The sequence below is a fragment of the Aphanomyces astaci genome, assembly GCF_000520075.1.
Source record: "Aphanomyces astaci strain APO3 unplaced genomic scaffold supercont1.77, whole genome shotgun sequence".
NCBI lineage: Eukaryota > Oomycota > Saprolegniomycetes > Saprolegniales > Verrucalvaceae > Aphanomyces > Aphanomyces astaci.
In genome coordinates, this window is record NW_009798340.1 from 176,755 (window position 1) to 189,401 (window position 12,647).

At 44.5% G+C, this 12,647-nt stretch overlaps 2 protein-coding genes across 2 annotated transcripts; both read right to left on the reverse strand.

Annotated features, from left to right (window-relative positions):
- H257_15942 (hypothetical protein) lies at positions 1-1,033 on the reverse strand (the record flags this gene model as incomplete). Its single annotated transcript, XM_009844237.1, has 2 exons — positions 1-21; positions 44-1,033. The coding sequence occupies 2 exons, from the start codon at positions 1,031-1,033 to the stop codon at positions 1-3; spliced, it is 1,011 nt and encodes a 336-aa protein (XP_009842539.1).
- Positions 1,034-9,918: 8,885 nt separating this feature from the next.
- H257_15943 (hypothetical protein) lies at positions 9,919-10,530 on the reverse strand (the record flags this gene model as incomplete). Its single annotated transcript, XM_009844238.1, has 2 exons — positions 9,919-10,188; positions 10,315-10,530. The coding sequence occupies 2 exons, from the start codon at positions 10,528-10,530 to the stop codon at positions 9,919-9,921; spliced, it is 486 nt and encodes a 161-aa protein (XP_009842540.1).
- Between the last annotated feature and the right edge of the window lie 2,117 nt (positions 10,531-12,647).

A 12,647-nucleotide genomic window follows, 5' to 3' on the forward strand; every position in this document is an offset into this window, starting at 1 on the left:
CTAGCGCAGCGAGCTGGCTGGCTTCGTCCCCCAGTTGGCTCACCACGTCCGCGCCAGGCACGGGTACATCGAACAAGTTCAATTTCAACTTGAGTTTCATGATCTGAAAGGCTGACTCGCGTAGCCGCGCCTCGGGCAGCCGATTTTGAGCCACCAAGAGCTTGCCGCTTCGTATGAAGCTGTCATCGCTCGGCACCATGCTGATGTCGTATGAGGTGGTATTCATAGACAGCTCCACGGCCTCCAACGTCGTTTTCACAACGCGGTGCCGGGATTGGAGCAAATTGATCTCATTGTAGTCTGTGACCATGAGTCCTTTGAAGCCCAAGTCCCCCCGGAGCAGCCCCCTGTGCATCAACTCGTTTGCGGCCAGGGGCACTTTGTTCAAAGCAATGAACGTCCCCATGCCACTCCACACGTCTGCCTCCACGGCGGCTTTGAATGGCGGCATGAAGTAGTTGAGGATTTCGTACGAGCTCAGCTCCGAGTTGTCTTGGTCGAGGCCCGAAGTCGGATCGGAGTACGAGATGAAGTGCTTGAAGCAGGCGGCGATCCCTTCCTGTTGGATGTGCTCGATCACGACTGCGCCCATGTCGGCCACCACCGTCGGGTCTTCCCCAAAGGTCTCGTACACGCGAGGCCAGTGCTTGTGACGTGTCACGTCCAGAGTGGGCCCGAATATCCACGGAATGCCCGCCGCCTTGGTGTCCCTCGCCATGTACTTGCCCAGGCCTTGGGCCAGCACCGGGTTGAATGTGGCGGCTGTGTTGATGCTCTGCGGAAACAGCACCGACCCGTCGACGTACGTGGCGCCGTGGACGGAATCGATGCCGAAAATCATCGGAATCTTATTCCGCTTCATGTGAATCGTTTGCATATCTGTGAGTTTCGCCCGCCATTCGTCCGTGTTGGCCGTCACGCGGTTGCCCTTTCGCCCCATGCCGATAAAGTTAAAGTACGACCCGACATTCAGCTGTGCAAACTCGCTGACTTTCTCCAACGTGTTGGCTGCGCTCAGGTCGATTTGGGTCATTTGCCCCAGAATTTGATCCACCGTCTAACGTGGTCACTGGTCAGTCGCTAGCAGAGAGAAGTGCGTTGCCGTACCATCTTGTCTACTATGTCTTTGGCTTGGGCGTCCAGCTGTGCCTCTGTTAGCTGCTGTGCAGCCGACTTCACGGCCAAGATAAGCACCAAGCCCACATGCATGGTTGTAGTCCGTGTGTGAAAGATACAAAATGCACATATCGCAACTTTATTCACCCGGGCTTCGTTGGCTTCATTGGTAGCATTGCTGACCAGCTTCACATCCTGGTCTTCGTCGTTTCGGTGGTCAATTTTTCATCTTGAGATTTCTATGCCAGCTTTGTTTTGGCCGTATATATTCTCCACGTTGACGTTTGGAAGACTTGAATAAACTATGCTGTCCAATTAAAGTTCGGCGTGACCACAACCTGTTTCATGTCACTTTACTGTCAAACGTTCGTCAAAATATACTACAACCTTTGTCTGAAGCCTGGTTTGGGATCATTCTAACAGTAAAACGATCATAATATAATTCGTATTATCCAGTCATCATTAGTACTACTGTATACACTTCCCAAATCAGTTGTGTTACTGTTAAAAAAATGTACGGTATTGTTGGTTGCCTTGCCCGAGTCACACGTTATCCAAATGACCTTGAAATTTCCTCATTAAAGCAATTTGAGTATTTATATGGAACTTTGTATACTCCGACCACCTCACTTCTTATTAGGGGTGAAGTGCATCTCAGTGGTTAGCGATACCGGTAGCTAATCGCTGGTGATGTAGCTAGCCCCAGGGATTTACTGTAGCATCGTATGACGAAAAAGTGTACCCTGATGGGATATCATTGACTGTGAAAGAGTATTTCGGGTAAAAACAACAGTGGCACTGTTTTTAATGAGGGAATTATTCCTTTTTTCTCCGCACCGCACAGGGGGGAGGAGGAGTAGAGAAGCGTAGAAGAAACCAATAAATATCTGAAGACCTCAAGTACTGCGTAGTAATCGGCTGAAAACACCAAAGGGACGTCTGGTATCCTTATTTAGCACTGGTTTGTACCACTGTAGCAATGATTAGGGCATACTAGACGGATAGAGGACAACAAGAAACGGAAAATGTCACTCACTTTGCAGAAACCAGCTGTACCGAAATTGAGAAAGGGCACAAATTACGCATCGAACTAGCGGTAGTAACAGTAACGTTAGATGCTTTACTAGTATTAATTCTCACAGGGGCGGCTGTGTGACATCGTCATTAACTGTATCTGGGGTGGCGTTCTCGGATCGGCCATATACGAGATGGACCTTCTCACACCTTGTACAGCCCGCACGCGATTCTCGAGATGCCGACGGCTACATTGATGCCGTTGACGCCCATTATGGTACCGATTGTGTTCGAGCCGTGTATAGGGGGATGGTTTTTAAGTCCGCCAACAACACCCACTACGCCAAGATGGACGGCACCTTTCCAATATGTTGCCTCGTGTGGCGGACATGGAGGCAATCAACCTCAACGTCAACCCTAAGGCCACGTACTACAAAGCGCACAAGTATTATCCCTTGTGGGTACTGCCAATGAAGCCTCTCTCGACACGATTGAGCCCGTCGTGTGGACGTACCGTGCTGTCAACGGGGGGCTTCAGCGCCAATGTTTGGTTCCGACGGGGTCGGCCACCGCGGCAGACCTCGCCAGAGAGCTTCAGGGCGCTGGACTACCACTGTAATCGTTAATTACAATGCAATGTGTCATCAATACTCATTCGGTAACCTACACATGTACAAAGTGTAGGCATGCTATAACGTTGCATGTCGTCGAAACCAGCAAGTTCATCGTTGCCGTCGTGTACTAGCTTCAACGAAATGCAAGATGTAGGCTGTTCAGTAGATGCATATCCTTAGCTATTATGTCCTTGTTGTCAATTGTAGTTGTTGGCAGTTGTGAAGCCACGAGGGTGTTCACTGACTGCTACAGTACCTGGTATGTAGGCGTGGTGTGGGCAGCGCCATCGCGACTGCAGTTGATTTTCAACAGATGAGAGGTTGGATTGGGCGTATTTCAATATTTATAGCTAATCATATATCTACAAAATTCTGCTGGCTGAAGCGCAGCCACCTCCCATTGCTCGACTTGCAGGAGTGCTGTCCGCTCACGCGTTGTGACGGTTGCTAGCATACAGTGGCTCCTATATGTAGCCTACATACACACTATGATACAGCGTATTCGACACAGACAGAACACACGAACTACATTACTCGATCATCGAGATCACTGCAGTACGCGAAGTTCATGATGGCGGATGTTGCCGTGACAGGCTGACGACTGACAATGGCTACTATAAGGCCTAGACCACCTCTGGTTACGCCTTCGCCACATCGCACACCCTATACGTTGTTTTCCCTACAATGCCCAGTACAGACAGTGGTGATCAAAATATTATTTTACACTTACTCTTTCTCGCCATCCTAGAGAATTCTCTATTTTTTGGCAAACCAGCAACTTGATATTTACATTTGTATTCCACAGGAGCTGCTCACTGTCAATGAATAATTCATTCTTTGTTAGTGACGACTTACATGACTATCTTATTCATTTTTTTCTTTTTAATTCTTTTTAGTCATCGTTGATTGGTGTAAACTCTATACAAAATCTAAACTAGCCAATCCGATCGTCCGGTGAAATGTAAATATATTGAAGGTGAGGGTAGTTTTGCACTCGGAAGTGCGCGACAGAACGTGCAAGACCATGGAAGTTCATGCAGGTAATGACTGAATTACAGCACGGCAAATTGGGCGCTAATTCGTAGAGTGTGTTACACCTACCTATTTGGCCGAATCTTCTGCATTTACACGTACTCCCATTTATTTCTGACGTTACCAGATACCGGTACAGATAACGAAGAGCTCTGGACTTGCGGTGTGGGAATTTACTACGATTATGTAGCTACTCCTGCATTGATAAGATTTTCACAGTCAGCAAAGTACCACGAATTATTCCACACATTTCAAAAAGCATTTCGTTGCCAGCAAATTATCTATTCTTTCTCAACTATTTATACCCAGAAATTGAATTATATACTTATTCATGCAAAATGAATATGATCACCACTGAATACAGATGCACGTGGCCTTTGAGCTCGTCTAAATTGGCAGGACTCGTTATTTTGGACTGTCTAGTACTCCGTAGTACCTAGTACTACTTACAGTACTAGTACTCCTATTAATAGGACTAACACTACCGATAGTAGTATGCTCCTCTAGTATGGTGGGACATGTTGAGTTGTACTCGGAGCACAACTAGCGTGGTACAGTCAGTTTATTCAGCCTCCGCTTAGTGTTCGTAAGCATTTTGTTGTTATTTTCCCTCCTCCGCTCCATCTAAATGGTCTACCGTAATCACTTCAAATCTCCAGCTTCAGCAGACCAGCCCATGGCCAGCTTGGTTGCCGGTTGATTTCCTTAGAACGTGAGTGTTTACTGTTCTCACGTATTTATCTTTAACGTTATCCTTAAAATAACCTCTGAAGCTTTATAGAGTTGAGGAAAACTCCGGAACTTACAGTTAGAGGAAGTTCCGAATCCTCCATTTTGGGGATTCAATCGTGGACCGTGATTGGCCAGATTCGTTTGACTCGGTACAGTTAACGCTTTTTTGTTGGCACTTTTGAACGAAGCGTAGAGGACGGACGCGTGGAGAATGGCCCACATGTAGTGGAACCTCCATCTTTTTGTACTACATAGTATACAAGTAGTGACGAAGAATCCAGTACACGATCACATGTACTAGTAGACACGTCTAGGAACTGCGAAACGCAAGTTAACTGTAAGCTTAGGGTGCGCTGGAAACACTTTCAAAAATAATATTACACTTTCTGGCCAAATGGGATAACCCCAAAAATCAATTTTTAAAATGGAGTTACCGCGACCGGGTATTTTCAGGGGCTATAGTATATTTGGGGGAAAACTGCTTCCGGATTAGTTTTCCCCCAAAGTTTTCGGACTTTATCTCCACAGCAAAACTCCTCAGCGGTGCGGTTTTTGATGGTGGTCCGCTTGCACACGGACAGTGAGCGATGCGCCAGCAAATATGTACATCTGCAACGATGGTGTACAACCATGGCCCACACCTATGTTTCGCGGCACGTGACCATCGGCGCAAACCTTGTTTACTTCGAAGTACTTATTGGGTTTTGTTATGTAGGATTTTGTATGGAGAATAGATAAAGACCTTCGAAGTCCCTCCAAATTCAAGTGGACTCCTATTCAAGTCCGACGCGAAAGGTTATCACCACCATGTTTTTCTCATTTTTTTTCCAAAGTATTGAAAATTAAATTAATCCAAAAACATGCCCAGATTTGTATACTAAAAACAAGCATTTCTAACTTTGAATTGCAATAAAATTCAAAATATTGAGTGAGCAGTAAAAAAAAATACGTTTTTACACCGACGCAAAAGGTTATAACTACTGAACCCCATCAGTTCGGCCAAGATAATGAAAGAATTGATGCGATTATTCACACGAAAATGCATTAAAGCGGCGCACCAGTCATAAGCATCGCTCATTACTTACTTTGTTCGTCGATTTCTCGTTGACTACAACACATATTGAGGTGATACAAATATCAAAATAACCGCAAGATTCAGCTCATGAATTGAGGTTCAAAGGATATCAATTTCAATAGTAAACACGTGCAGTAAGGATTTTCAAATGTAGTGTTTTTTATAGGGGCACCAGTCATCGCCACACGTTTTAGACTTGTGTAATGTATTGAATCCTCCACGCTCTAGTTCGCGGGATGCTGTCATCATATTTGCTATCAAAGGAATATGTGTTTAGAGTGGGTATTAACTGCCACAGTAACGATTTCTGTATGATCAACACAAAATTGACAGGTCCAACCTCTAATTTATAAGGGGCACTAATTCTTGAAGAACTACATTTTGACCAATAAGAGGTATTCAGGCATTTCTATTGGCTTAGAACAGTGCCGATGACTGGTGTCTTTGCCGATGACTGGTGCCCTACGTTACTAGTATTTAGTTGTCATTCCGTTAGCCGCAACAACACTCAGGCATCTCGATTTCTTGCTAAAAATCAGAGTTTGAAGGTACGAAACCTCCAACGAGTTCCAATGACGCAAAATTGAGGCTTTGAGCTCTTCTTTCGAGTCATACTGCTTCCCGCCAGCATACACTTGCTGAACAAGATATCCCCAAACATTCTCGATGGAGTTCAAGTCGGGAGACAACGCTGGCCAGTCCATAACCACAACACCTTGTTCATCCAAAAACGCTTTTGTTGCGTTGGCAGTGTGAATGCTTGCATTATCTTGCTGGAAAACGAAATCAGTGCCAAAACGAAGCTATCAGAAGGCTATCAGAAGGCAGCATGATCTCGCCAAGCGTGTAGATGTAGTCTTGGGCTGTTTGTGTCCCCTCAACGAACGCCAATCAAGTCGTTCCATCCGCCGAAATACCTCCTCACACCATGAGCGAGCCACCACCACTTTGACGACTGAAAACCATTTTTACATCACGTCCAACGCAGTGCCAATACGACTTGAGACCATCGGGGCAATCCAGTTTCCACTTCTTCTCATCGGAGAAGACAACTGAGCTCAACGTTTGGTTTCCGTAGTCGACCATTTCTGATGCCCATTCTTTGCGACGAAGCATGTGCATGGGGGTAAGTTTAGGGGCTTTCTTCATCTTAATGAACTCAAACTTGTTGTTGAAGCGTAAGTAGCGGCAACGGTAGAGTTGTGCAAGCCAAGGTCGAGTTGGTCGTTGAGTTTAGCGGCGCTCAATGTCTCGTTGGTACTTGTTCGATAAAGTCGCCGCTGTTGTTGAGCGTTGAGCTTATTCGGGCGACCTTTTTTGTAGTTGTTCCATACGAGGTGGGGTCCTTGAGATAGTTGGAGATTGTGACATGGTTTCTGTCGAGTCTACGACCTATTTCACGCACACTGAGACCCTTCGAAGACCAAGCCAATGCTTGACCTTGTTCAATCTCACTTAGTTGCAAACCACGCCCCATGCGTCGGACACAAGGTAGGTTTGGAAGTGTATTACACGATTTACAATGCGTGTGAGCCAAACTACACTTATACACGTGGCCAAATGTGGTTTGAACGCGTCAGTCACCAAGTGGTTATAACCTTTTGCGTCGGTGTAAAAACGTATTTTTTTCACTGCTCACTCAATATTTTGAATTTTATTGCAATTCAAAGTTAGAAATGCTTGTTTTTAGTATACAAATCTGGGCATGTTTTTGGATTAATTTAATTTTCAATACTTTGGGGAAAAAATGAGAAAAACATGGTGGTGATAACCTTTCGCGTCGGACTGTGTAAGTTGATAAAAACTGTCAGACGCTTACCTTCACCGTATAGTTCACCTGCCATACATTTTATAGTAACGTAAAAGCCAGTAGATTGCCCGATATCAGAGAATGGCCCGAAACACTTTCCATGACGAAACTTTTTTGTTAATTACGTATAAACTCTAGTGAATACGTTTCATATTGATAATAGAATTGCAATTCTCACTGTTTCGATGCATAGTGTATTCAACGCTAAATTAGGGACATCTACTGATCTTCTCAAAATTCACAATTTTGACTTTGACCAGCAATAACTTGATGAAGCATACATCGAATCCTTCAAAGCTTGCTTGTATGATGTAGCGCGTTCGAGCACTGCATAACAAGCAAGCTAGGACGTTGTTCGATGTTTGTACAGTAATACTGAGAGTATACTTGCTTTGAGAAATTGGGTGACCACATTTCACAAAACGTGTAGGGTTTTCGGAATAACATTCTTAGGATTACCCGTACCTTTCGATTCAATGTTGGAGTGGAACTCGGCTGTGACCACTCTGTTTCTAGTCTATTCAAAATTAATATTTCTATGTGATGTTGGAGGAATAAAATTTTATCGGAGTTCTTCGTGGCAATCAAACTCAAATTGAAATCATACAAGTACATTTCTAGGGCTTGCGATGGGACGGTCACGGCATAATGGAAAGTGAATGGAGGTGTCAATGTCAGTTTACAAGCTCAAGTTTGCATGCTGAAGTCTGCAGGAAGTCGCTTCAAGTTTGCTCGTCAGGTAGCGCGTCGTAGAGAGGCATTACTTCTGACAGGATATTTATGTCTAGAGGCAATGAATATCAAATTTTCCAGTGGTACTCCTGGCTGTACCACTCCAACATTGAATCGAAAGGTACGGTAGTGTGTGTTCATCAAATGTGACCAATTTCCTTATCAAGTGTAGATGTATAATAAATAGTACGCATCGAAGATTTCATATAACCATTTCACATCAGTACCTCTATAAAGCTATATTTTGCTCGGGGCTGCAAAGAGACGCTTTCATAATAGCTATCAATTGTAACAGGTTTTATTTTGAGCGATATTTGAAGAATACTAGTCAAATGTATATCGTTTAGTAGATAACGTATCCGGATATTTAAATTACACAGGATTGTGTATTTTGAGGATACTTTTTGGGGCAAAGTGAAATGTTTTTTGACCAGAACTCGCGTGGATGGACGATTCAAAGCTTGAGAGCATAATTACAGTAGAGCTCTTTCGAAGATTTGTTGAAATCGGGGAATGACTGTACTGATTGATGTCTTTTTATTAACGTAAAAGATCAGTTTAACCCGCTCGGATGGGAAGCATTAAGATGACTTTTTTGGAGGCTTTGGCGTAGAATGTACATAATTTTTGACTTGGTTATGATATTTCAGTTCTGAGAATAGATTCCGAATGCCAAGGCGCACCGCTTTCACGACATAATCGAAATATCCGTTTCCACGTGTAGCATCACATGTAAACTCATCACTTTCTAAACAATTGTACTCACATCTTGATGACCAATTTAGGATAACTATTTTTATCTTGCTTAATGTATATATTAATGCATTGAAATTCCGTGTTTAGGGTAAGTAGTTAGAACAGCTTGTATCAATTTGACAAGACTAAAATTTTGTGGAGAATATATTTCGGGAAAAGTGTTTTCACGCGTGCTTTTTGGGGGTTTTACTCGTGTTATGAAAAGTGGGGGAATCACGCGTGTTTTCTCAATAACAACTTTACGGAATCGGGGGACTTGCGCGTGTAAATATTTTGACATGCATAAGCTATTTTACTAAACAATTTTGACAGCTAATACAATCTTGCGTCTGTCGGCGATCATCGCCGCCATCTAATCACTCTATCTCGGCCAATACTGGTCTACTTATTCTTCGCCTGGCCCCACCGCTGAGTGACGTACTCAGAGGTGGGATCAGTACATGCATTCGTGGCCTCGTCATCTCTCGGACGCGCTACATGACAGGTGTCAATTATCCGAACAGCCATGACCACCTCTATCTCGGCCAATACTGGTCCAAATTCACTCATTCTTCGCCTCGCCCCACCGCTGAGTGACGTACTCAGAGGTGGGACCGCCTTGTTCACGTTGACATGGGCTAGCCTCCCCATGGAGTACAGAAAATGTGCACACAAAGATCAGGGAATCACAGGTAACATTTGTGGAAGGTTGTGATACAGGGGACTTTACTGCGACAGTAGGTCATATGTGCAGTGCATATGGATATGAAGGGAAATATTCCTCTATAGAAAACGCTGCTTGAGCATAGGATTGGGATCTTTCCTTGCTTTGGTTGCACGTCAAGGTGTCGCTATTCATAGTGCACGACATTGCACCGAAATGACAGAAGGGGATATCTACCAGAAACAACCCTTAATAAAGTCAGTACGTACAATCCTGATGAAAGTGGTGGGGTACACCACATTTTGTACGACACGCCGAATTACTACAGTACAAGCTAGTACTAACTTAGTACCCGAGAACAATTATCAACAGTGCTATGTGGCTTGTTCAAATACTACACTCGCTTGCGCTTGTGCGATGTAGTTTTGTCGTCGTCATCGCTGTTGTGGATGTCGGCAAGGATTTCCTCGTGCGTGCATTCACCCAGCGCAGGAATCATCGAGCGCATGTGGTTATACAAGAGGATCTTTGTACTCACATACCAGTCGAGAATACCAAGGCGCAAGCAACTACAATCACTACGAAGCTCGGGGTACATGTTTCGAAGCACCTGGTTCCTTCCTTCGTGTTCGCACTTCTGGACTGTAGTTAAAGTGTGGGACACCTAGTGACATATCAGACACATAATGATATATAGTACGTGCTGCTGTAATCACGGTACTAATACAGTACTACTGTACTTACTTGGAATAAGAGGACTAATCCATTAGTATGGTACTTATCCATGAACCTCGTCAGGGTTTTTACTGACGGACTTTCCCCAGTCGATGCGCCACCTGGACCACTGTAGAATGGCCGAACCTTGTTTGAGACCGCTCCTGTCGGCTGGACCGTCCTTGACCACGCTAGTTACTATGCGTCCTCGACCTCTTTCCTCAGAAACGAAGCCCCAGTCTTCATGGATGCAGTGCCGCGCTAGCACAACCTGGTACTTTTTCGCAGACATGTTGTTTTGGTATCGGGTAGTTTCAGAATATTATCCTTATTTAAGCAGAAATAAATAATTATTGTTTATAGCAATAAGTGGTGGACTTCACCATTTTATTTAAACAGCACCGTGTTCCACAAACGCCATGGACTTTTTATCACGTCCCCTTCAATTAAAGTGCAAGCCGGTGGCTGTGCTTTCGTAGTAACTCAACGAAGTGTACGGCTAATGCTGCATCGTTAGCCGTATGATAGAAAAACAATCTCGTGAGCGCCAAGAAGGCATCGCAGCCGCCGAGGCGGAGCACCGCTGCTGTGATCACGTAAACATAGCTCACGACATGCATGATCCTCTGCAACGACTACTAACCACTTAACTGTACTGTAGAACGTTGAGCTACACGAACGAACTCCATGACCAGAAAATCATTCATCGCCCATGATCTAGCTCAGGCCGTAGTCCAGTCTGTGTCCCTGACCAACTGTAGTCTACTTGGTCGTGGTATTATCTAGAGATTACATCAACTCCCTTCAGTTTACTACCTCTGTCCGAAAGTAGTTGCAGCATTTGACATTGTTGAATTCCGAAAATGGTTACAACAAATATCGCGAGTAATTCACCTGGAACATGTTGAATAATATTTCAACGATTGAAATTTGGTACGAATTGCTCATATGACTGTTGTTCCCCAAATTTAAAGGAATCACTCTTGGGTGCAGATAATGTGAAAATACCGGACAAAATGTACGATACTACGGATAAACCGGATAAGAGTGGAACCCAATTCCGGATAGAATCGTTACATCCAAAATATATAGGATAAAGTATCAAATTTGGCCGCACTCCGGATAAATACGTTACATCCTGGATATATTGGATAAAGTAATAAACTTGGATTCTTGATTTACTCTTTCGATTGAGGGTACTCTGGGACGGTATAAGTTTATTCGTATTAACCTTGAACTCCTCTATCAAAGCATACCTTTAGATTTCGATATTTTGATAATCTTGACTCTCATTATTAAATTATTCTGAATGTTGCAACTACTTCCGGACAGAGGTAGTACAATGCAAAGCAACCTCCTATGATTCCAACTATGATCTCGCCAAGATCGTTGTTCTGCCGTGACCACGTACACAGACGATAGCTTTCATGGCGTGGCTTGCTCTACAGCGACCACAAGCCTGTTTCAGCGTTGCACTCACATCTGCACTATGTACAACCTTGTATTTACGTCTTGAAATGGTGGCTAAGCTAACGCCTTGCTACTACTACTCCAACATAATCCACACTTCGAGCGCTCGACACGGATGTGGTCCAGCCCTAACATAGATGACGTGGCACGCTTACATTATACGAGAAAAAGCAACAACAATGAACGCCCCCCCGGCTACACTGCAACAATTCACTCGACCCCGCCCCCCCCACCATCGTTAAAGCCAGCACTCAACACGGACGTGGTCAAGCCCTAATAACCACTTCGATGCATTGTCTTGTATAGGTGACGCGCTCTACAGTGACCCGATTACATTATACAAGGTGAAGCAACTGCAACAATTCACTCGACCCCGCCCCCCCACCATCGTTAAAGCCAGCACTCAACACGGACGTGGTCAAGCCCTAATAACCACTTCGATGCATTGTCTTGTATAGATGACGCGCTCTACAGTGACCCGATTACATTATACAAGGTGAAGCAACAACAACGAACGCCCCCTGGCTACACTGACGCAATTCACTCGAACACAGTATCATCCAAGCCGCAACCAAGTAGCCACGTGACGTGTAAAGCCTGCGTCTTAACCTGTAGCATGCTCCAGAGCACTGTAGCTAAACGCTCTTTTGTCAAAATTTGGTGGTTTTCACCACTTTTGTAACTTCCGTAACGTCCTGTATCGCATGCTTTTACCTGTGTAGAAAAAGAACGATGTAATAAAAACAGCTTTTCGGCAGAATGAGTGCGAACACTGTGCAGTAAAGGCGTGTGTGTACATGGGAGCATTTCAAAGGATGTCCCGACAAGTTAATACTATCCCTGACGTGACTTAATTTTTCGTATGCATTCATCAATTCGCAACGAAGAAGAACCATGCCGCTACGCAGCCAGCCATGCCGATACGAGGCCAGCCATGCC